General features: G+C 55.3%; 1 protein-coding gene across 2 annotated transcripts in view; it reads left to right on the top strand.

The window, feature by feature from the left end:
• Positions 1-23978: 23978 nt before the first annotated feature.
• Positions 23979-25517, top strand: part of Pttg1ip (PTTG1 interacting protein) — a 51050-nt gene continuing 49511 nt past the window's right edge. For both annotated transcript variants that reach the window (XM_077795428.1, XM_026382567.2), the window contains exon 1: positions 23979-24171. In XM_077795428.1, coding sequence (XP_077651554.1) covers positions 24057-24171 — 115 coding nt within the window. In that variant the 5' untranslated portion in view covers positions 23979-24056. The remainder of the gene's footprint in view (positions 24172-25517) is intronic.

The raw sequence follows: 25517 nt of genomic DNA, 5'->3' as shown, positions 1-25517 counted from the left end.
TTTCTGATAGTCAGTATGTAGTTAATGCTATCGTATCTCTTGAAGATGCTGGTAGGATTTCTTCTTCCTCTACTGTTTTCTCTTTGTTCTCTGCTATACAAAGTCTAATCTGGGATAGAAAGGATCCATTCTTTATAGGACATATCAGAGCACATACAGGATTGCCTGGAGCCCTTAGTTTGGGTAATGAACTAGCAGATAAATCTACACATGACATACATATTTTCTCCACAATAGAAGAAGCTATAAATTTTCATAAAAGGTTCCATGTCAATGCTAATACTTTACAAAAACGTTTTAAAATAACTAAAGAACAAGCCAGACATATAATAAAACAATGTCAAAATTGTGTGACATTTTTGCCACAAGTTAATCTTGGAGTCAATCCTACAGGACTGATACCTAACCATATTTGGCAGATGGACGTCACACACTTGCCAGAATTTGGAAAATTAAAATATTTACATGTTACAGTTGATACTTCTTCCGGATTTTTGATGGGCTCCCTTCATGCCAGAGAAAAAACTAAAGATGTTCTAGCTCATTGCTTACAAAATTTTGCCACTGTGGGTGTTCCTAAACAGTTAAAAACCGATAACGGTCCTGGTTACATCTCCAAGTCTTTTAAACAATTTTGCTCATCATTTGGCATTACTCATATAACAGGAATCCCATACAACCCACAGGGACAAGGCATAGTTGAAAGAGCTCATCAAACTATAAAAATGTACTTATTAAAGCAAAGAGAGGGAATTAGTAAGGGGTATATATCCCCCAAAGATAAACTTAAAATAACCCTTTTTACTCTAAACTTTCTAAATTTGGATTCATCAGGACTTAGTGCTGCGGAAAGACATATGTATCCGAAAAATGTACATAAGCCTAAGGTACTTTGGAAAGATATTCTAACAGGACAATGGAAAGGTCCGGACCCAGTAATAGTCTGGAGTCGGGGCTCCGTCTGTGTTTTTCCACAGGAGGAACAGCAACCAATTTGGATTCCAGAGAGATTAACTAAAACAATTTCTACAGAAAAAGAAGATGATTTGACTCAAATCCATAACAGCTGATATCCAGAGTTCCAGCCTGGCTATTCTTGCATCTGCGACAGTGATTTACCACGGTGCCTTTTTCAATATCTATTTTATTATTTGCATTTTTCCCACATCATAAAGTTCTATTTTATTTTATTTTATTTTATTTTACCTTATTTTTTAAGCTCATACAAACCTAGGTTAATGTTTTTCTGATCAGTTTTATTTTTTTGACTGTGTTTTATTTATTTATTTTTTTTTAACTGTAAAGTTTTTAAACATTGCAATGGAGATTTCACCTAGCTATAGCTACAAGGCCTTTATTTACTATTGTCTTATATGTTCTATGTTATGTATGCTGTTTTGTGTTGTATGTGTGTATGTGTGTATGTCCATATTTCATTTATAAGGAGCGCTCATGTATATATAGATACAAGTATTCAAAAAAAAAATTTAGTCACGTGACTTATATGGTTTAATTTACTTTAGGTAAACAGCTGTTATTAAATTTTGTTTTTAAAGGTGGTTAACAGATATGTTTGTTTACTTTCACCTTTCCTTTTCATTATATTTCATAATTCTGTTCAGGATAATGTCTCTTTAGCAACATGGCCATAATTCCCATCTCCATCCCAGTGCCGGTGAAGACTAAGACCAAACTACAACTTTTATGATAGCTATCACTATAAACTGTATAAATTGATACATCAATCAAAATAACTCAATAAGACTGCTCAATCAAGGACTTAATTTACTTTGGGAGGAAATGGACATATTGATAGACTCCTCCAATTTGAACTGCTCAATCAAGGACTTAATTTACCTTGGGAGGAAATGGACATATTGATAGACTCCTCCACTTTGAACTGCTTACACAACTTGTCTGGACTATGTATCACCTGTATACATTGTGTTCTATTTGTTGATACAGCGAACTGGTAGTGCTAAATATCTTAGCTGATGTGTCACCAGTGTTTCCATAGGAGCCGTCAATTGGCTTGGTGTCATGGCAATTCTGCGTCTTTCTCCCTTCTGCTAGTGATGGTCTAAATTTGGGGGCCAACAGAGGTGAGGCAAGAACCTCACCCCCCCACTGGCACCAAGGTTAAATTTGGGGGCCAACAGAGGTGAGGCAAGAACCTCACCCCCCCACTGGTGCATAGGCCTATTACACAGGTATGGCTATATACTGGACCGGTAGTCAGTGACGGGTATGATTCGGTTACAGTGGTATCAACCTAAGCCAGGAGACTGACGCAATAAGGTCAGTTTTCCCATGACGGGTAAGAACCATATGTGAATTGGACATACCTAACAGGCACGGTCCTTAGCCACATTTGCCTGTTGTTTATTTAAACAGTAGGGGGCAGATGTTAGGAGCCACAGCAAAAATATTGATACAGGCACCTTTGGATTTTATTGACTGCCAGCCAGCAATTCACATTCATATGGTATTTGGACTCATGCTGTTCAGCTGGGCCCATTTCAGGACTCAGGTTACTCATGTCACTCTTGTAATGGGAGAGTTCCCATTGGTTGGAAAAGGATGGTAGGAGGGTGTTCCGGGGGAAGTGGAAACCCCCCCGGCTCAGGTGGACACACACGTGGCGGACCCACCTGTTAGGGGACGCACACGGCCTCTCTCTAAATAAAACTTTGTCTCAGTTTGACTGGCTTGTGTTTTTGTGCCCAACCGGGTTGCAAGATTGCAAGCCAGCGTGCACTGACAGCCCAGCAGGGAAGCGCCCAGCAGGAGTGCCGCAGGCAGTGCTCGGCAGCAGGAGCGGGACTCAGCCGGCCCGGGGCCGGGCAGTTTGCGGCAGAAGGTACTCAAAATAATGAAAAAAACCAGCACAGACACTTCACTACCAAATCAAAACGGGGGTGAAAATCCCCAGCAGGTAGGTAAAGGGCACCGCCCGGGTAGTTCCCTGGAGAGCCAGGACCACAGGGCTTTGGCCTTAGCTAGTGGTGGCCCTCTCCATCTGTCCCAAGTCGATGTCACTGTGACTACAGCAGTCTAGCCCTTAGCCAGCGCTCCTCTGTAATCCCAGACTGCTCAAGGACCCTTGGGTCTCTCTAGGGCCCCCCAGTTTGTGCTGCCTATGAGCTGGGACTCTTCAACCCCAAGGCTGCACGGGGGGCTCCAGACGTGTGGGGGCATCATGCACCGACTCTGGGTGATAAACAGGACCTCGGGCTGTACCCGCGCAGTGTTGTTTTCTTCACTTCTTCATTACTGAATTGTTCCAATGAGGGAGAAAAGACAATCCCTGGAAGCAAAACAAAAAGAAAGAAAAAATAGGAGAAATAATAGGTAGAAAGGCCACAAACGGGGAAGGAAGGGTCCTATGTAGAATCGGGTAAAGGTATGAGGGAATGGGTCTCTGTGGGGACACCAAGCTGCAGTGTCTAGCACTGACCAGGAAGGCACAGCACCAAACAGGAGCATGCAGCTGACTCAGGCCACAGAGGGGACAGCAGGCGTTTGAGGTAACTGGCTTAGGTGGATTCCAAAGGTGTTTCTCTGTTTCTGGGAGCACCTCAAGGGGGAGGTGTCAGCTGTTACATCCTTCCTGTCAGTACCTCATGGTGTAGACACACACCGTTGGCTCAGGAGCAGGCCCATCGCGAAGGAACACACCCATGGTGTAGGAGCAGCCCATGGTGTAGGAGAACACCCAGGGTATAAGGGCAGCCCACGGTGTAGGAGCAGCCCATGGTGTGGGAGCAGGATATGGTGTAGGAGCAGCCCATGGTGTAGGAGCAGGACATGGTGTAGGAGCAGGCCCATGGTGTGGGAGCAGGACATGGTGTAGGAGCAGGCCATGGTGTAGGAGCAGGCCATGGTGTAGGAGCAGGACATGGTGTAGGAGCAGGACATGGTGTAGGAGCAGGACATGGTGTAGGAGCAGGACATGGTGTAGGAGCAGGACATGGTGTGGGAGCAGGACATGGTGTGGCAGCAGCCAATGGTGTGGGAGCAGACCCATGGTGTGGGAGCAGCCAATGGTGTGGGAGAAGCCCATGGTGTGGGAGCAGCCAATGGTGTGGGAGAAGCCCATGGTGTGGGAGCAGACCCATGGTGTAGGAGCAGCCCATGGTGTGGGAGCAGCCCATGGTGTAGGAGCAGGACATGGTGTGGGAGCAGGACATGGTATAGGAGCAGCCCATGGTGTAGGAGCAGCCCATGGTGTAGGAGCAGGACATGGTGTGGGAGCAGGACATGGTGTAGGAGCAGGACATGGTGTGGGAGCAGGACATGGTGTAGGAGCAGGACATGGTGTAGGAGCAGGACATGGTGTGGGAGCAGCCCATGGTGTAGGAGCAGGACATGGTGTGGGAGCAGGACATGGTGTAGGAGCAGGACATGGTGTGGGAGCAGGTCCATGGTGTAGGAGCAGGACATGGTGTAGGAGCAGGCCATGGTGTGGGAGCAGGACATGGTGTAGGAGCAGGACATGGTGTAGGAGCAGGACATGGTGTGGGAGCAGCCCATGGTGTAGGAGCAGGACATGGTGTGGGAGCAGGTCCATGGTGTAGGAGCAGGACATGGTGTGGGAGCAGCCCATGGTATAGGAGCAGGACATGGTGTAGGAGCAGACCCATGGTGTAGGAGCAGGACATGGTGTAGGAGCAGGCCATGGTGTAGGAGCAGGACATGGTGTGGGAGCAGGTCACGGTGTGGGAGCAGCCCATGGTGTGGGAGTAGACCCATGGTGTAGGAGCAGGACATGGTGTGGGAGCAGGATATGGTGTAGGAGCAGGACATGGTGTGGGAGCAGGACATGGTGTAGGAGCAGGACATGGTGTAGGAGCAGACCCATGGTGTAGGAGCAGGACATGGTGTGGGAGCAGCCCATGGTATAGGAGCAGGCCATGGTGTAGGAGCAGGCCCATGGTGTGGGAGAAGGACATGGTGTGGGAGCAGGACATGGTGTGGGAGCAGGACATGGTGTAGGAGCAGACCCATGGTGTAGGAGCAGGACATGGTGTAGGAGCAGGCCCATGGTGTAGGAGCAGCCCATGGTGTGGGAGCAGGACATGGTGTAGGAGCAGGACATGGTGTGGGAGCAGGTCCATGGTGTAGGAGCAGACCCATGGTGTAGGAGCAGGCCCATGGTGTAGGAGCAGCCCATGGTGTGGGAGCAGGACATGGTGTAGGAGCAGGACATGGTGTGGGAGCAGGTCCATGGTGTAGGAGCAGGACATGGTGTGGGAGCAGCCCATGGTATAGGAGCAGGACATGGTGTAGGAGCAGACCCATGGTGTAGGAGCAGGACATGGTGTAGGAGCAGGCCATGGTGTAGGAGCAGGACATGGTGTGGGAGCAGGACATGGTGTGGGAGCAGCCCATGGTATAGGAGCAGGCCATGGTGTAGGAGCAGCCCATGGTGTAGGAGCAGGACATGGTGTAGGAGCAGGACATGGTGTGGGAGCAGCCCATGGTGTGGGAGCAGCCCATGGTGTGGGAGCAGCCCATGGTGTGGGAGCAGGCCATGGTGTAGGAGCAGGACATGGTGTAGGAGCAGGACATGGTGTAGGAGCAGGCCCATGGTGTAGGAGCAGGCCATGGTGTGGGAGCAGGCCATGGTGTAGGAGCAGGACATGGTATAGGAGCAGGCCCATGGTGTAGGAGCAGGCCCATGGTGTAGGAGCAGGACATGGTGTAGGAGCAGGACATGGTGTGGGAGCAGGTCCATGGTATAGGAGCAGGACATGGTGTAGGAGCAGCCCATGGTGTAGGAGCAGGACATGGTGTGGGAGCAGGCCCATGGTGTGGGAGCACCCCATGGTGTAGGAGCAGGCCATGGTGTAGGAGCAGGCGCATGGTGTGGGAGCAGCCCATGGTGTGGGAGCAGGCCATGGTATAGGAGCAGGCCATGCTGTGGGAGCAGGACATGGTGTAGGAGCAGGACATGGTGTGGGAGCATCCCATGGTGTAGGAGCAGCCCATGGTGTAGGAGCAGGACATGGTGTGGGAGCAGCCCATGGTGTGGGAGCAGGCCATGGTGTGGGAGCAGGATATGGTGTAGGAGCAGGACATGGTGTAGGAGTAGCCCATGGTGTAGGAGCAGGCCCATGGTGTGCGAGCAGCCCATGGTGTGGGAGCAGCCCATGGTGTGGGAGCAGGACATGGTGTAGGAGCAGGACATGGTGTAGGAGCAGGAAATGGTGTAGGAGCAGCCCATGGTGTAGGAGCAGGCCACGGTGTGGGAGTAGCCCACGGTGTGGGAGCAGGACACGGTGTGGGAGCAGGACACGGTGTAGGAGCAGCCCACGGTGTAGGAGCAGCCCATGGTGTAGGAGTAGCCCATGGTGTGGGAGCAGACCCATGGTGTAGGAGCAGCCCATGGTGTGGGAGCAGGACATGGTGTAGGAGCAGGCCCATGGTGTGAGAGCAGCCCATGGTGTGGGAGCAGCCCATGGTGTGGGAGCAGACCCATGGTGTAGGAGCAGCCCATGGTATAGGAGCAGCCCATGGTGTAGGAGCAGGACATGGTGTGGGAGCAGCCCATGGTGTGGGAGCAGGCCATGGTGTGGGAGCAGGATATGGTGTAGGAGCAGGACATGGTGTAGGAGTAGCCCATGGTGTAGGAGCAGGCCCATGGTGTGCGAGCAGCCCATGGTGTGGGAGCAGCCCATGGTGTGGGAGCAGGACATGGTGTAGGAGCAGGACATGGTGTAGGAGCAGGAAATGGTGTAGGAGCAGCCCATGGTGTAGGAGCAGGCCACGGTGTGGGAGTAGCCCACGGTGTGGGAGCAGGACACGGTGTGGGAGCAGGACACGGTGTAGGAGCAGCCCACGGTGTAGGAGCAGCCCATGGTGTAGGAGTAGCCCATGGTGTGGGAGCAGACCCATGGTGTAGGAGCAGCCCATGGTGTGGGAGCAGGACATGGTGTAGGAGCAGGCCCATGGTGTGAGAGCAGCCCATGGTGTGGGAGCAGCCCATGGTGTGGGAGCAGACCCATGGTGTAGGAGCAGCCCATGGTATAGGAGCAGCCCATGGTGTAGGAGCAGGACATGGTGTGGGAGCAGCCCATGGTGTAGGAGCAGGACACGGTGTAGGAGCAGCCCACGGTGTAGGAGCAGCCCATGGTGTAGGAGTAGCCCATGGTGTGGGAGCAGCCCATGGTGTGGGAGCAGACCTATGGTGTGGGAGCCGCCCATGGTGTGGGAGCAGCCCATGGTGTGGGAGCAGACCCATGGTGTGGGAGCAGCCCATGGTGTAGGAGCAGGACATGGTGTAGGAGCAGGCCATGGTGTGGGAGCAGGACATGGTATAGGAGCAGGCCATGGTGTAGGAGCAGGACATGATGTAGGAGCAGGACATGGTGTAGGAGCAGGACATGGTGTAGGAGCAGGAAATGGTGTAGGAGCAGGCCATGGTGTGGGAGTAGCCCATGGTGTGGGAGCAGCCCATGGTGTGGGAGCAGCCCATGGTGTGGGAGCAGGCCATGGTGTAAGAGCAGGACATGGTGTAGGAGCAGCCCATGGTGTAGGAGCAGCCCATGGTGTAGGAGCAGGCCCATGGTGTGGGAGCAGCCCATGGTGTAGGAGCAGGCCATGGTGTAGGAGCAGGCCATGGTGTGGGAGCAGGACATGGTGTAGGAGCAGGATATGGTGTGGGAGCAGCCCATGGTGTAGGAGCAGGACATGGTGTGGGAGCAACCCATGGTGTGGGAGCAGCCCATGGTGTAGGAGCTGGCCATGGTGTGGGAGCAGGACATGGTATAGGAGCAGGCCATGGTGTAGGAGCAGGACATGATTAGGAGCAGGACATTGTGTAGGAACAGGACATGGTGTAGGAGCAGGACATGGTGTAGGAGCAGGCCATGGTGTGGGAGTAGCCCATGGTGTGGGAGCAGCCCATGGTGTGGGAGCAGCCCATGGTGTGGGAGCAGGCCATGGTGTAAGAGCAGGACATGGTGTGGGAGCAGCCCATGGTGTGGGAGCAGGACATGGTATAGGAGCAGGCCCATGGTGTGGGAGCAGCCCATGGTGTAGGAGCAGGCCATGGTGTAGGAGCAGGCCATGGTGCAGGAGCAGGACATGGTGTAGGAGCAGGACATAGTGTAGGAGCAGCCCATGGTGTAGGAGCAGGCCATGGTGTGGGAGCAGGATATGGTGTAGGAGCAGCCCAAGGTGTAGGAGCACGACATGGTGTAGGAGCAAGACATGGTGTAGGAGCAGCCCATGGTGTAGGAGCAGGCCCAGGGTGTGGGAGCAGCCCATGGTGTGGGAGCAGCCCATGGTGTAGGAGCAGGACATGGTGTAGGAGCAGGACATGGTGTAGGAGCAGGAAATGGTGTAGGAGCAGCCCATGGTGTTGGAGCAGGCCACGGTGTGGGAGCAGCCCACGGTGTAGGAGCAGGACACGGTGTAGGAGCAGCCCACGGTGTAGGAGCAGCCCATGGTGTAGGAGTAGCCCATGGTGTGGGAGCAGCCCATGGTGTGGGAGCAGGACATGGTGTAGGAGCAGGCCCATGGTGTGGGAGCAGCCCATGGTGTGGGAGCAGCCCATGGTGTGGGAGCAGACCCATGGTGTAGGAGCAGCCCATGGTATAGGAGCAGCCCATGGTGTAGGAGCAGGACATGGTGTAGGAGCAGCCCATGGTGTAGGAGTAGCCCATGGTGTGGGAGCAGCCCATGGTGTGGGAGCAGACCCATGGTGTGGGAGCCGCCCATGGTGTGGGAGCAGCCCATGGTGTGGGAGCAGACCCATGGTGTGGGAGCAGTCCATGGTGTAGGAGCAGGACATGGTGTAGGAGCAGGCCATGGTGTGGGAGCAGGACATGGTATGGGAGCAGGCCATGGTGTAAGAGCAGGACATGACGTAGGAGCAGGACATGGTGTAGGAGCAGGACATGGTGTAGGAGCAGGACATGGTGTAGGAGCACGCCATGGTGTAGGAGCAGCCCATGGTGTGGGAGCAGCCCTTGGTGTGGGAGCAGCCCATGGTGTGGGAGCAGGCCATGGTGTAAGAGCAGGACATGGTGTGGGAGCAGCCCATAGTGTAGGAGCAGCCCATGGTGTAGGAGCAGGCCCATGGTGTGGGTGCAGCCCATGGTGTGGGAGCAGGATATTGTGTAGGAGCAGGCCATGGTGTGGGAGCAGGACATGGTATAGGAGCAGGCCCATGGTGTGGGAGCAGCCCATGGTGTAGGACCAGGCCATGGTGTAGGAGCAGGCCATGGTGTGGGAGCAGGACATGGTGTAGGAGCAGGACATGGTGTGGGAGCAGCCCATGGTGTAGGAGCAGGACATGGTGTGGGAGCAGCCCATGGTGTGGGAACAGCCCATGGTGTAGGAGCAGGACATGGTGTGGGAGCAGCCCATGGTGTAGGAGCACGACATGGTGTGGGAGCAGGACATGGTGTAGGAGCAGGACATGGTGTGGGAGCAGGTCCATGGTGTAGAGCAGGCCATGGTGTAGGAGCAGGACATGGTGTGGGAGCAGGTCCATGGTATAGGAGCAGGACATGGTGTGGCAGCAGCCCATGGTGTAGGAGCAGGACATGGTGTAGGAGCAGGCCCATGGTGTAGGAGCAGGACATGGTGTAGGAGCAGGACATGGTGTGGGAGCAGGCCCATGGTGTGGGAGCACCCCATGGTGTAGGAGCAGGCCATGGTGTAGGAGCAGGCCCATGGTGTGGGAGCAGCCCATGGTGTGGGAGCAGGCCATGGTATAGGAGCAGGCCATGGTGTGGGAGCAGGCCATGGTGTAGGAGCAGGACATGGAGTGGGAGCATCCCATGGTGTAGGAGCAGCCCATGGTGTAGGAGCAGGACATGGTGTGGGAGCAGCCCATGGTGTGGGAGCAGGACATGGTGTAGGAGCAGGACATGGTGTAGGAGCAGCCCATGGTGTAGGAGCAGCCCATGGTGTAGGAGCAGGACATGGTGTAGGAGGAGGACATGGTGTAGGCTCAGCCCATGGTGTAGGAGCAGGCCATGGTGTGGGAGCAGGATATGGTGTGGGAGCAGCCCATGGTGTAGGAGCAGGCCCATGGTGTGGGAGCAGCCCATGGTGTAGGAGCAGCCCATGGTGTAGGAGCAGGACATGGTGTGGGAGCAGGATATGGTGTAGGAGCAGGACATGGTGTGGGAGCAGTTCCATGGTTTAGGAGCAGGCCATGGTGTAGGAGCAGGACATGTTGTGGGAGCAGGTCGATGGTATAGGAGCAGGACATGGTGTGGGAGCAGCCCATGGTGTAGGAGCAGGACACGGTGTAGGAGCAGGCCCATGGTGTAGGAGCAGGACATGGTGTAGGAGCAGGATATGGTGTGGGAGCAGGTCCATGGTATAGGAGCAGGACATGGTGTGGGAGCAGCCCATGGTGTAGGAGCAGGACATGGTGTGGGAGCAGGACATGGTATAGGAGCAGGACATGGTGTAGGAGCAGGCCATGGTGTAGGAGCAGCCCATGGTGTAGGAGCAGGACATGGTGTGGGAGCAGGCCCATGGTGTGGGAGCAGCCCATGGTGTAGGAGCAGGCCATGGTGTAGGAGAAGGCCCATGGTGTGGGAGCAGCCCATGGTGTAGAAGCAGGCCATGGTGTAGGAGCAGGCCATGGTGTGGGAGCAGGACATGGTGTAGGAGCAGGACATGGTGTGGGAGCAGCCCATGGTGTAGGAGCAGGACATGGTGTGGGAGCAGCCCATGGTGTGGGAACAGCCCATGGTGTAGGAGCAGGACATGGTGTGGGAGCAGCCCATGGTGGAGGAGCAAGACATGGTGTAGGAGCAGGACATGGTGTGGGAGCAGGACATGGTGTGGGAGCAGGACATGGTGTGGGAGCAGGACATGGTGTAGGAGCAGGCCCATGGTGTAGGAGCAGGACATGGTGTAGGAGCAGGCCCATGGTGTGGGAGCACCCCATGGTGTAGGAGCAGGCCATGGTGTAGGAGCAGGCCCATGGTGTGGGAGCAGCCCATGGTGTGGGAGCAGCCCATGGTATAGGAGCAGGCCATGGTGTGGGAGCAGGCCATGGTGTAGGAGCAGGACATGGTGTGGGAGCATCCCATGGTGTAGGAGCAGCCCATGGTGTAGGAGCAGGACATGGTGTGGGAGCAGCCCATGGTGTGGGAGCAGGACATGGTGTAGGAGCAGGACATGGTGTAGGAGCAGCCCATGGTGTAGGAGCAGCCCATGGTGTAGGAGCAGGACATGGTGTAGGAGCAGGACATGGTGTAGGAGCAGCCCATGGTGTAGGAGCAGGCCATGGTGTGGGAGCAGGATATGGTGTGGGAGCAGCCCATGGTGTAGGAGCACGACATGGTGTAGGAGCAGGACATGGTGTAGGAGCAGCCCATGGTGTAGGAGCAGGCCCATGGTGTGCGAGCAGCCCATGGTGTGGGAGCAGCCCATGGTGTGGGAGCAGGACATGGTGTAGGAGCAGGACATGGTGTAGGAGCAGGAAATGGTGTAGGAGCAGCCCATGGTGTAGGAGCAGGCCACGGTGTGGGAGTAGCCCACGGTGTGGGAGCAGGACATGGTGTAGGAGCAGCCCACGGTGTAGGAGCAGCCCATGGTGTAGGAGTAGCCCATGGTGTGGGAGCAGACCCATGGTGTAGGAGCAGCCCATGGTGTGGGAGCAGGACATGGTTTAGGAGCAGGCCCATGGTGTGGGAGCAGCCCATGGTGTGGGAGCAGCCCATGGTGTGGGAGCAGACCCATGGTGTAGGAGCAGCCCATGGTATAGGAGCAGCCCATGGTGTAGGAGCAGGACATGGTGTAGGAGCAGCCCATGGTGTAGGAGTAGCCCATGGTGTGGGAGCAGCCCATGTTGTGGGAGCAGACCCATGGTGTGGGAGCCGCCCATGGTGTGGGAGCAGCCCATGGTGTGGGAGCAGCCCATGGTGTGGGAGCAGACCCATGGTGTGGGAGCAGCCCATGGTGTAGGAGCAGGACATGGTGTAGGAGCAGGCCATGGTGTGGGAGCAGGACATGGTATAGGAGCAGGCAATGGTGTAGGAGCAGGACATGATGTAGGAGCAGGACATGGTGTAGGAGCAGACCCATGGTGTAGGAGCAGGACATGATGTAGGAGCAGGACATGGTGTAGGAGCAGGACATGGTGTAGGAGCAGGAAACGGTGTAGGAGCAGGCAATGGTGTGGGAGCAGCCCATGGTGTGGGAGCAGCCCATGGTGTAGGAGCAGGACATGGTGTAGGAGCAGGCCATGGTGTGGGAGCAGCGCATGGTGTGGCAGCAGCCCATGGTGTAGGAGCAGGACATGGTGTAGGAGCAGCCCATGGTGTAGGAGCAGGACATGATGTAGGAGCAGGACATGGTGTAGGAGCAGGACATGGTGTAGGAGCAGGAAATGGTGTAGGAGCAGCCCATGGTGTGGGAGCAGCCCATGGTGTGGGAGCAGCCCATGGTGTGGGAGCAGGCCATGGTGTGGGAGAAGACCCATGGTGTAGGAGCAGCCCATGGTGTGGGAGCAGGCCCATGGTGTGGGTGCAGCCCATGGTGTGGGAGCAGGACATTGTGTAGGAGCAGGCCATGGTGTGGGAGCAGGACATGGTATAGGAGCAGGCCCATGGTGTGGGAGCAGCCCACGGTGTAGGAGCAGGCCACGGTGTTGGAGCAGGCCATGGTGTGGGAGCAGGACATGGTGTAGGAGCAGGACATGGTGTGGGAGCAGCCCATGGTGTAGGAGCAGGACATGGTGTGGGAGCAGCCCATGGTGTGGGAGCAGCCCATGGTGTAGGAGCAGGACATGGTGTGGGAGCAGCCCATGGTGTAGGAGCAGGACATTGTGTGGGAGCAGGACATGGTGTAGGAGCAGGACATGGTGTGGGAGCAGGTCCATGGTGTAGGAGCAGGCCATGGTGTAGGAGCAGGACATGTTGTGGGAGCAGGTCCATGGTATAGGAGCAGGACATGGTGTGGGAGCAGCCCATGGTGTAGGAGCAGGACATGGTGTAGGAGCAGGCCCATGGTGTAGGAGCAGGACATGGTGTAGGAGCAGGACATGGTGTAGGAGCAGGACATGGTGTAGGAGCAGGCCCATGGTGTAGGAGCAGGACATGGTGTAGGAGCAGGATATGGTGTGGGAGCAGGTCCATGGTATAGGAGCAGGACATGGTGTGGGAGCAGCCCATGGTGTAGGAGCAGGACATGGTGTGGGAGCAGGCCCATGGTGTGGGAGCAGCCCATGGTGTAGGAGCAGGGCATGGTGTAGGAGCAGGCCCATGGTGTGGGAGCAGCCCATGGTGTAGGAGCAGGCCATGGTGTAGGAGCAGGCCATGGTGTGGGAGCAGGCCATGGTGTAGGAGCAGGACATGGTGTGGGAGCAGCACATGGTGTAGGAGCAGCCCATGGTGTAGGAGCAGGACATGGTGTGGGAGCAGCCCATGGTGTAGGAGCAGGACGTGGTGTAGGAGCAGGACATGGTGTGGGAGCACGTCCATGGTGTAGGAGCAGGCCATGGTGTAGGAGCAGGACATGGTGTGGGAGCAGGTCCATGGTATAGCAGCAGGACATGGTGTGGGAGCAGACCATTTTGTAGGAGCAGGACATGGTGTGGGAGCAGGACATGGTGTAGGAGCAGCCCATGGTGTAGGAGCAGCCCATGGTGTAGGAGCAGCCCAAGGTGTAGGAGCAGGACATGGTGTAGGAGCAGGACATGGTGTAGGAGCAGGACATGGTTTAGGAGCAGCCCATGGTGTAGGAGCAGGACATGGTGTAGGAGCAGGCCATGGTGTGGGAGCAGGACATGGTGTGGGAGCAGGCCTATGGTGTAGGCGCAGGCCCATGGTGTAGGAGCAGGCCATGGTGTAGGAGCAGGCCATGGTGTAGGAGCAGGACATGGTGTAGGAGCAGGCCATGGTGTAGGAGCAGGACATGATGTAGGAGCAGGATATGGTGTAGGAGCAGGAAACGGTGTAGGAGCAGCCCATGGTGTAGGAGCAGGCCATGGTGTGGGAGCAGCCCACGGTGTGGGAGCAGGACATGGTGTAGGAGCATCCCACGGTGTAGGAGCAGCCCACGGTGTAGGAGCAGCCCATGGTGTAGGAGTAGCCCATGGTGTGGGAGCAGACCCATGGTGTAGGAGCAGCCCATGTTGTGGGAGCAGGACATGGTGTAGGAGCAGGCCCATGGTGTGGGAGCAGCCAATGGTGTGGGAGAAGCCCAAGGTGTGGGAGCACACCCATGGTGTAGGAGCAGCCCAAGGTATAGGAGCAGCCCATGGTGTAGGAGCAGGACATGGTGTAGGAGCAGCCCATGGTGTAGGAGCAGCCCATGGTGTGGGAGCAGCCCATGGTGTGGGAGCAGACCCATGGTGTGGGAGCAGCCCATGGTGTGGGAGCAGCCCATGGTGTGGGAGCAGACCCATGGTGTAGGAGCAGCCCATGGTGTAGGAGCAGGCCATGGTGTAGGAGCAGCCCATGGTGTGGGAGCAGGCCATGGTGTGGGAGCAGCCCATGGTGTAAGAGCATCCCATGGTGTAGAAGCAGCCCATGGTGTAGGGTCATGGACCGTAGTGTGGGAGCATGCCCATGGTGTGGGAACACACCCAAATTTAGGGGCACGCCCGTGGTGTAGGGGCATGCCCATGAGGTAGGAACATGCCCTTGGTGTGGGAGCTCGCCCATGGTTTGGGATCACGCTCATGATGTGGGAGCACATCCAACTTGTAGGATCATGCCCATGCTGTAGGAGCACTACCATGTTGTAGGTGCACGCCCATCATGTAGGGGCACACTCATGGTGTAGGAGCACATTGTGGTATAGAAACACGGCCATGGTTTGGGAGCAGCCCATGGTGTAGGAGCAGGACATGGTGTAGGAGCAGGACATGGTGTAGGAGCAGGAAATGTTGTAGGAGCAGCCCATGGTGTAGGAGCAGGACATGGTGTGGGAGCAGCCCACGGTGTGGGAGCAGGACATGGTGTAGGAGCAGCCCATGGTGTAGGAGCAGCCCACGGTGTAGGAGCAGCCCATGGTGTAGGAGTAGCCCATGGTGTGGGAGCAGACCCATGGTGTAGGAGCAGCCCATGGTGTGGGAGGAGGACATGGTGTAGGAGAAGGCCCATGGTGTGGGAGCAGCCCATGGTGTGGGAGCAGCCCATGGTGTGGGAGCAGACCCATGGTGTAGGAGCAGCCCATGGTATAGGAGCAGCCCATGGTGTAGGAGCAGGACATGGTGTAGGAGCAGCCCATGGTGTAGGAGTAGCCCATGGTGTGGGAGCAGCCCATGGTGTGGGAGCAGACCCATGGTGTGGGAGCCGCCCATGTTGTGGGAGCAGCCCATGGTGTGGGAGCAGACCCATGGTGTGGGAGCAGCCCATGGTGTAGGAGCAGGACATGGTGTAGGAGCAGGCCATGGTGTGGGAGCAGGACATGGTATAGGAGCAGGCCATGGTGTAGGAGCAGGCCATGGTGTGGGAGCAGCCCATGGTGTGGGAGCAGCCCATGGTGTGGGAGCAGCGCATGGTGTGGGAGCAGGCCATGGTGTAAGAGCAGGACATGGTGTGGGACCAGCCCATGGTGTAGGAGCAGCCCATGGTGTAGGAGCAGGCCCATGGTGTGGGAGCAGCCCATGGTGTAGGAGCAGGCCATGGTGTAGGAGCAGGCCATGGTGTGGGAGCAGGACATGGTGTAGGAGCAGGACATGGTGTGGGAGCAGCCCATGGTGTAGGAGCAGGACATGGTGTGGGAGCAGCCCATGGTGTGGGAGCAGCCCATGGTGTAGGAGCAGGACATGGTGTAGGAGCAGGCCATGGTGTGGGAGCAGGACATGGTATTGGAGCAGGCTATGGTGTAGGACCAGGACATGATGTAGGAGTAGGACATGGTGTAGGAGCAGGACATGGTGTAGGAGCAGGAAATGGTGTAGGAGCAGGCCATGGTGTGGGAGTAGCCCATGGTGTGGGAGCAGCCCATGGTGTGGGAGCAGCCCATGGTGTGGGAGCAGGCCATGGTGTAAGAGCAGGACATGGTGTGGGAGCAGCCCATGGTGTGGGAGCAGGACATGGTATAGGAGCAGGCCCATGGTGTGGGAGCAGCCCATGGTGTAGGAGCAGACCCATGGTGTAGGAGCAGGACATGGTGTGGGAGCAGCCCATGGTGTAGGAGCAGGACATGGTGTGGGAGCAGCCCATGGTGTGGGAGCAGGACATGGTATAGGAGCAGGCCCATGGTGTGGGAGCAGCCCATGGTGTAGGAGCAGGCCATGGTGTAGGAGCAGGCCATGGTGTGGGAGCAGCCCATGGTGTAGGAGCAGGCCCATGGTGTAGGAGCAGACCCATGGTGTAGGAGCAGGACATGGTGTGGGAGCAGCCCATGGTGTAGGAGCAGGACATTGTGTGGGAGCAGCCCATGGTGTGGGAGCAGGACATGGTATAGGAGCAGGCCCATGGTGTGGGAGCAGCCCATGGTGTAGGAGCAGGCCATGGTGTAGGAGCAGGCCATGGTGTGGGAGCAGGACATGGTGTAGGAGCAGGACATGGTGTGGGAGCAGCCCATGGTGTAGGAGCAGGACATGGTGTGGGAGTAGCCCATGGTGTGGGAGCAGGACATGGTATAGGAGCAGGCCCATGGTGTGGGAGCAGCCCATGGTGTAGGAGCAGGCCATGGTGTAGGAGCAGGCCATGGTGTGGGAGCAGGACATGGTGTAGGAGCAGGACATGGTGTGGGAGCAGCCCATGGTGTAGGAGCAGGACATGGTGTGGGAGCAGCCCATGGTGTGGGAGCAGCCCATGGTGTAGGAGCAGGACATGGTGTGGGAGCAGCCCATGGTGTAGGAGCAGGACATGGTGTGGGAGCAGGACATGGTGTAGGAGCAGGACATGGTGTGGGAGCAGGTCCATGGTGTGGGAGCAGGCCATGGTGTAGGAGCAGGACATGGTGTGGGAGCAGGTCCATGGTATAGGATCAGGACATGGTGTGGCAGCAGCCCATGGTGTAGGAGCAGGACATGGTGTAGGAGCAGGACATGGTGTAGGAGCAGGACATGGTGTGGGAGCAGGACATGGTGTAGGAGCAGGACACGGTGTAGGAGCAGGCCCATGGTGTAGGAGCAGGCCATGGTGTAGGAGCAGGACATGGTGTGGGAGCAGGTCCATGGTATAGGAGCAGGACATGGTGTGGGAGCAGCCCATGGTGTAGGAGCAGGACATGGTGTGGGAGCAGGCCCATGGTGTGGGAGCAGCCCATGGTGTGGGAGCAGGCCATGGTGTAGGAGCAGGCCCATGGTGTGGGAGTAGCCCATGGTGTAGGAGCAGGCCATGGTGTAGGAGCAGGCCATGGTGTGGGAGCAGGACATCTTGTGGGAGCTGCCCATGGTGTAGGAGCAGGACATGGTGTGGGAGCAGCCCATGGTGTGGGAGCAGCCCATGGTGTAGGAGCAGGACATGGTGTGGGAGCAGCCCATGGTGTAGGAGCAGGACATGGTGTGGGAGCAGGACATGGTGTGGGAGCAGGACATGGTATAGGAGCAGGCCCATGGTGTGGGAGCAGCCCATGGTGTGGGAGCAGGCCATGGTGTAGGAGCAGGCCCATGGTGTGGGAGTAGCCCATGGTGTAGGAGCAGGCCATGGTGTAGGAGCAGGCCATGGTGTGGGAGCAGGACATGGTGTGGGAGCAGGACATGGTGTGGGAGCTGCCCATGGTGTAGGAGCAGGACATGGTGTGGGAGCAGCCCTTGGTGTGGGAGCAGCCCATGGTGTAGGAGCAGGACATGGTGTGGGAGCAGCCCATGGTGTAGGAGCAGGACATGGTGTGGGAGCAGGACATGGTGTAGGAGCAGGACATGGTGTGGGAGCAGGTCCATGGTGTAGGAGCAGGCCATGGTGTAGGAGCAGGACATGGTGTGGGAGCAGGTCCATGGTATAGGAGCAGGACATGGTGTGGCAGCAGCCCATGGTGTAGGAGCAGACCCATGGTGTAGGAGTAGCCCATGGTGTAGGAGCAGCCCATGGTGTGGGAGCAGCACATGGTGTAGGAGCAGGCCCATGGTGTGGGAGCACCCCATGGTGTGGGAGCAGCCCATGGTGTGGGAGCAGACCCATGGTGTAGGAGCAGCCCATGGTATAGGAGCAGCCCATGGTGTAGGAGCAGGACATGGTGTAGGAGCAGCCCATGGTGTAGGAGTACCCCATGGTGTGGGAGCAGCCCATGGTGTGGGAGCAGACCCATGGTGTGGGAGCAGACCCATGGTGTAGGAGCAGCCCATGGTGTAGCAGCAGGCCATGATGTGGGAGCAGGCCATGGTGTGGGAGCAGCCCATGGTGTAAGAGCATCCCATGGTGTAGAAGCAGCCCATGGTGTAGGGTCATGGACCGTAGTGTGGGAGCATGCCCATGGTGTGGGAACACACCCAAATTTAGGGGCACGCCCGTGGTGTAGGGGCATGCCCATGAGGTAGGAACATGCCCTTGGTGTGGGAGCACGCCCATGGTTTGGGATCACGCTCATGATGTGGGAGCACATCCAACTTGTAGGATCATGCCCATGCTGTAGGAGCACTACCATGTTGTAGGTGCACGCCCATCATGTAGGGGCACACCCATGGTGTAGGAGCACATTGTGGTATAGAAACACGGCCATGGTGTGGGAGCAGGCCCAATGCGTAGGAGCATGCCCATGGTGTAGGATCACACCCATCATGTAGGAGCATGCCCATGGGGTATGAGCAGGCCCATGGGGTAGGAGCTGGCCCATGGTGTAGGAACAGGCCCATGGTGTAGGATCAGCCCATGGTGTAGGAGCATGCCCATGTGTAAGGGTACGCCTGTGGTGTAGGGTCCTGCCCATAGTGTGGGAGCAGCCCTTGGTGTAGGAAAATGCCCATGGTGTACGAGCACACATGGTGTGGGAGTAGCCCTTGGTGTAGGAGAATGCCCGTGGTATAGGTGCAGCCCATGGTGTAGGAGCAGGCTGATGGTGTAGGAGAATTCCCACAGTGTTGGGGACAGCAAATCAAGTCAAGATGGCGCCTGGCAGTTTGCCAGGAGGAGTGGTTTGTGAAGCAATGCCACCAAGCCATTTTGATGGTGGGGATTACTATTTGGCTGATTGCTGTATCTAGATGATGCTAATTGAGTCAAGCTGTGTGTAATCAGTTAGGTATATATACCTCTGCTGTCCCGCAATAAAGTGGCTCCTGCTACCTTGGGTGACCGCTACCTTGAGTTCTCGCTGAGTTTCCCCACAATAAAGCAGTTCCTGCTTCAACCTTCAAGTTGCTTGTCACCTCCTGGTTATTTTGCCCAGCTGGACTTCGGCATATGGTGGCCCGTACAGGGAGCTCCAGGACTCCTGGGAGTAAGTGACAAGGTAAGGCTGCTTGCCCCTGAGGATAGGGCGAGAGGATGGGTGACCATTTCAAGAAACAGTGTGTTCTTGTTTCATTTTGTTTCATTTCATTTTTAAGCTGCCTGTCCCTAGAATAAATAGGATGGGAGAAAAGCTGATTGCCCCTGAGGAACAGATAGGGCAAGAGAACGGATGCACATTTCAAGAAAATAGAAAAATTGATACAGTGTGTTTTTGTTCCGTTTTGTTTCGGTTTTGTTTTGTGTTATCTTAGTGGACTGCATTATCTTTGTTATGGAAAAATGGGATCAGAAGTTAGTAACAATCAAACAGAAACGGTGTTAAGTAAATTGCTAGAGGAAGGAGGCACCTCAGTAAAACCAAGAATAATTAGGGCATACGTTGATATGATACAAAAATGTAGCCCATGGTTCTTTAAGGAGGAGTTGTTAATATCACAATGGGACCATCATGGTGGAGATTTAAAAAAGATAGAAAAGAAAAACCCAGGAACTCTGCCAGTTGGCACATTAACATTATAGACGTTGATACGATCTTGTTTGCTTAGTCCAAAGCCTTCAGTTCAGACTATGGTAGAGGAAGGAGAAGACATCTTAGATCAAGTAAAAGAGGAAGTCTCTCGAGCTAGTCAGACAGGGGAAGAAAGTTTAGAGGAGGAAGGGCTATCAGGGGAGAAGTTACAATAGGAGGCTGCTACTAACACCTTTCTATCACCAGAGGGCATAAGTGTCCAACCAACAGCTCCACCTATGGAGACAACATATACTGGGTGGCCCCCAACCCCCATAGTTGATAGACGGGATCCTGAGACAGGACCTCAAAGATTATCATGCCCTGTATTTGAAGATGAGAGAGGGCAGCGATATCACCAGGCTTTGGATTTTAAAACTATAAAACAGTTAAAAGAAGCTGTAGCAGTCTATGGTCCTCAAGCCCCTTTTACTGTAAGCATGGTTGAATCCATTGCAAATTATAACTTGACACCAGCAGATTGGGCTAGCATATGCAAGGCTGTGTTCAATGGAGGACAATATCTATTATGGAAAGTTGCTAATCAGGAATTGTGTATGGAGCCTGCCAAGCGAAATGCAGCAGCTGGGTATCCACAGAGAAATCTAGATATGTTGCTAGGAGAAGGACCTTATGAGGATCAGCAGCAACAAACTAGATATGATCCTGCCATATACTCAGAAATCGCTTCAGCTGCAATTAAGGCATGGAAGACTTTACAAGGACAAGGAGATTTACAAGGTCAATTATCTAAGGTAATACAAAGAGCTAATGAACCTTATGCTGAGATTGTGGATAGGCTTATACAAACAGCATGCAGAGTCTTTGGGAATGTAGAACAAGCGATGCCATTAATAAAGCAACTAGCCCTCGAACAAGCCAATAGATGGTGTAGGGAGGCTATTAGACCTTGTAAATATAAAGATTTAAATGCATACATTAAACTGTGTAGAGATATTGGTGAACGAGTGATGCAGGGGCAAGTCTTGGCAGCTGCAGTAACCTGGGGAGTAGAGCAGGCTTTAGGTGCCAGGCCAAAAACATGTTATAATTGTGGTCAAGCAGGACATTTTAGAAGGAATTGCCCCATAGGAGGAGGGTTTAAAACAAGTTACAAAACTGGGTATGATCAAAAAAGAAAAATACCAGGTGTTTGTCCACAACGTCGTAGAGGAAAACATTGGGCTTATGAATGCCGTTCTCAGACTACTGTAGAGGGTACTCCGTTGCCAAAAAATGGACGAGGGGGCCCGATGCCCCAGGGCCCACAACCACAAATATACGGGGCATTGAAGGAACCCAGCAACACCATCAGGGTAGTGCCCAGGACACATTATCTGTTAACTCCATTATCAGACAAACCAGAGGGAGCACAGGATTGGACATCTGCGCCTCCGCCAGAGCAGTACTAACTCCAGAGATGGGAATTCAAATCATTCCCACAGGAGTAAAAGGATCTCTTTCCCAAGGAACAGTAGGCTTATTATTAGGACGCAGTTCTTCTACTCTAAAAGGACTTATGATAAGTCCTGGGGTAATTGATCCCAATTATGAAGGTGAGATAAAAATTATAGCCAGTTCTCCAAGGGGTATCTCAGTAATTTCACCAGGAGATAGGATTGCACAGTTATTAATACTCCCTAGCTCACATGACAAATTTGCTAGTCATAATTCAGAAAGAGGTTCCAAAGGATTTGGCTCCACAGGTATAGATTGGGCTATGCTTTCTTTAAATTTAGATTCTCGCCCTATGTTAAACTTAGCTATTCAAGGAAAAGGGCTGGGGATGTGGCTCAAGCGGTAGCGCGCTCGCCTGGCATGCATGTGACCCGGGTTCGATCCTCAGCACCACATACCAACAAAGATGTTGTGTCCGCCGAGAACTAAAAAATAAATATTAAAAATTCTCTCTCTCTCTCCTCTCTCACTCTTTCTTTAAAAAAAAAAAAAAGAATAGCCAAAAGATTGGCCTTTACAACAAGCCACTCAAATGCTTCGAGGCCTAGGGGTGGCGACTAATCCCCCATAGAAGTGTGATGGTATTAAAATGGAAGGATCCTGAAGGATGTGATGATTGGCTCACAGCGACCCCTGCAAACTTCCAGCTGCCAGCTGATGATTGGCTCACAGTGGCCCCAGCAAACTTCCAGCTGCCAGCTGATTAACTCCTCTGCGGTGATGCTCATTGGGCTGTTTCCCCACCCTTTCAGACCATGGAGCTGCTCATTGGGGGACTCTTTTGGCTCCGCCCACACGACCCAGCCAATCTGCCTCAAGAGCAGGAGGAGTGTGGAGGGGGGGTTGAGAGGCTTGTGGGAAGCTGGTGGTGGCAGTTGGGCTCCAAGGGAATTCCTGAAGAGTTCCTGTGGTGCTGCCTGTGTGTTCTAAAAATAAAGTTTGTTTCTGCTTAACAAGTGGCTCCTGAATTGTGCCCAGCCAGACTGCGGCAGACAGTGAGGAGCTGAAGCTCCACGCCTCAGTTCTTCTGTCCCAAGGAAAGAATTTAAAGTCAGACACAAAAAGTCAAGTAAGAGGGGGCTGGGGCTGTGGCTCAGTGGCAGAGCACTTGCCTGGTATGTGTGAGGCACTGGGTTCGATTCTCAGCACCACATAAATAAATGAAATAAAGGTCCATTGACAACTAAAAAATATTAAAGAAAAGAAAAGTCAAGCAAGAGTATTTGAGTTAAAGTAAGGCTCAAGCAGAGAAAACACAGGCCATCTCTAAGCTGCTTCCAAATGCGTTACTTGATGTTTGATAAACTGGGGGCCACCTTCTGCAGTCTTCACCATTTGTTCAACTCCTTCTTCACTTCAGGCAGGGGTCCTCTCTGGAACAGTTCAGGGGGCTTCATCTACAAGCCCTGTATCAAAACCTATGTCAGTGGGGGTGCTGGGGTCACTGACCTGACAAAATCTACCTCAGTGCACCTGAACAGTCATGAAATGCCCTTCTGAAATACACCAAGGAACCTGTGGCCAAAACTCCTACTTTTACTATGATCCCAGTAGGCCCTGCCAGGAGCCAGCCCTGTCCATCTTTCCTTCCTCTTTTTCTTTAAGTTAACTGTCCCCTATTATTATTATTATTTTTAAATTGTAGATGGACACACTTTTTTTTTAAAATGTCGTGCTGAGGATGGAACCCCAGTGGCTCTCAAGTGCAAGGCAAGTCCTCCACCACTAAGCCACAACCCAGCCCCCACCTTTCCTTCTTGATGCAATTCTTACCTGGCCTAGGGCCTACCGGCAGAAAAGAGCAGTGCACCCTCTCTCCAGTGCTAACAGCCCTGGGGTGCACCCTCTCTCCAGTGCTAACAGCCCTGGGGAAGTGAAGCCCACTCCCCAAGGCTAACAGGCGGTGCACACGGGAAGTGCACACCCCCTGCTAACAGCCAGGTGGGTGGGAAAGTGCATCCCCCTCTCCCAGGTGCAAACAGCTGGTGGGCGGGGAAGTGCACCCCCCTCTCCCAGGTGCAAACAGCCGGTGGGGTGGGTGGGCGGGGAAGTGCCACTCAGAGGTGAGCTGACAGCAGCTCATTTCCTTTCCTTTGATAACCAATCCTTGGCCCTGGCCTCACCTTCCACAAGATGCCTCCCTCTCCTGGGGAAGGTGCGGGCGGCTCAGGACGTGACCCAGAGCGTGAGCGAGGGCGGCCCAGCAGCACAGGGTTCCGCGCCCCCCGCGCCCCTGCAGCGCTGGGAGCTAAGCCTACAGGGTAAGACGACAGCCCGGGGACCCTAGTTAAGAGCACCTTGAGGTGGTTTCTACCGTTCTTCAAGGGCCGTGAAGGGGCCTTAACGGAATAATGTAACAACGCAAGTAGCAAGTAACGCACAGTAACGTGACGTTCCTACCCTCAGGGCTGCCGCGGGCCCCTCAAGGACGTGGCAGGCTTGAGGCCACCATCTGCAGCCCTTCAAGGCCAGACCTCGCGCCTTCCAACCCGGGACTCGCAGCCACAGTCCGCCCTACCCGCACGACCTACCGATCCCCAAGGCGCAGGCGCACTGAGCCTCAGGCGCCTCAGTCCGGCGCCGGTCCCCGCCGCGCAGGCGCACTGAGCCGCAGGCGGCCGGGAGGCTGGCCGGAGCCCAGGGCGGCGCACTCCCGGCCCCGCCCCTCCTGCCCACTTCCGGCGCCGCGGCCTTCCGGGCAGAGGCCGCAGGGCTGGTGTCGGAGTAGGCTCGCGTCCGAACTGCTGACCGGCCGACCGACCATGGCGCCCAGCGGGACTCGCGGGCCGACGCCGCGCTGGGCACTGCCCTTCGCCGGCGCCGCGCTGGTTCTGCTGCTCATCCCGGCGGCCGCCGCGCAGGAGCCGCTCAGAGTCGGTGAGGCCCGGGGTCGGGCGGGGGGTCGCGGGCGGGGCGCCGCTCTGCGTGGCCAGGCCCCGGCGGCTCTCGGCCGGGCGGCTGCGGCTGCGGCGCTCGGGTCCACCTCGCCCCCGGGGGTCGCGGACAGCGGCGGACGCTGGCGGGCCCTTCCTCCCCAAAGGCGCGGAGGAGAGGGTGGGTCGGCTCCGGGCCCGTGGCCTCTGCCTGGAAGTTGGCGCTGCGGGGTCTTCGTGCGGTGGGCACTCGGCGTTCGTGGGTCCCACCCGCGCCAGCTGCGGGGCCCCAGTGGTGACCCACAGAGTTCCTCCAGACACTGGCCAAGAAACAGGCGGGCGCGAGACGCAGGGGTTGTGGAGGCGGAAAGTGCGCACTCGCTTGCAGAACCCAGCCGCATTTCTAGAGGGTGGCTTCCTGGAGGGCAGGGCCGAGCAGAGCTGGGCCTCAGGGCCTGGCAGGCTCCCTCCAGGCTCTAAGCTGGAGGGTCTCGTGGGACCTGTTATAGAAATGGTACTCACTTGTGTATGAGTAAGGAAGCCTCCGTGTCACCCTCGCCTGATTCCTGACTTTTGCAAATAGGGTTGACCTGGCCCCGTTCGAGGGGCTGTTGTTGTTTGCGTAGTGTTTGTTTCTAATGCATTTCTAATGCGTTAGTGACTTCAGTTAGGTGTCTTTTGAGTGTGTTGCTGAAGACACCAACTAACACTGTACAGGGTTGGGGTCTCAGTTGAGTTGTGAGCACAAGTGTACAATGAATGCTCTTCACCAGACAGTGGGCATCTGGGAGAGTCATGGAGGCATAAGACAGGGCTGTGTGTGCTTTGTTGCCGGAGTGGGAGTGAGGAAGGCAACCTGAGGAGCTGGGTGTGGCTACTCTGTTTTTCCTGCCCTGAACTTCTCAAGGGCAACTTAGGAATTCACCCCATAGTGCAGCTCCAGTGTGTCAACCAAGAAACTTCCTTCTCCAGGTGGTGGCTGCCCTCCTTGGTGGGAAGACTGTTTTCTTATTGGGGATATCTTGAAAGGGACATTAGTTTCATGCCTGTGTAGCTGTTCTTCACCTAGGTGCCCTCCGGGTCTGCGTTCACCTTGTCCCTGGAGAGGAGCACTACTTTTCTACAGAACATGGGCTTGCTATGAGATTGTTACTGTTTATTGTTCAGTGGCAATATGACTAGTAGTGTTTAAAACATTGTCTTTACAAGGGTACTTCACGGTGTCATGCCATCCAACACCCCCACTTTTTAATGCCTTTTAAATACTTCTCTGTGTGATTTGGTGGAGGGTAGACATTAGTAACTATATTGAAGATCTTTAGAGCAATATTCATGAAATTAAAAGAGACC

Source organism: Urocitellus parryii, chromosome 2, assembly GCF_045843805.1.
Source record: "Urocitellus parryii isolate mUroPar1 chromosome 2, mUroPar1.hap1, whole genome shotgun sequence".
Lineage (NCBI taxonomy): Eukaryota > Metazoa > Chordata > Mammalia > Rodentia > Sciuridae > Urocitellus > Urocitellus parryii.
Note: the sequence above shows the minus strand (reverse complement) of the source record. Positions and strands in the feature narration are given on the sequence as shown.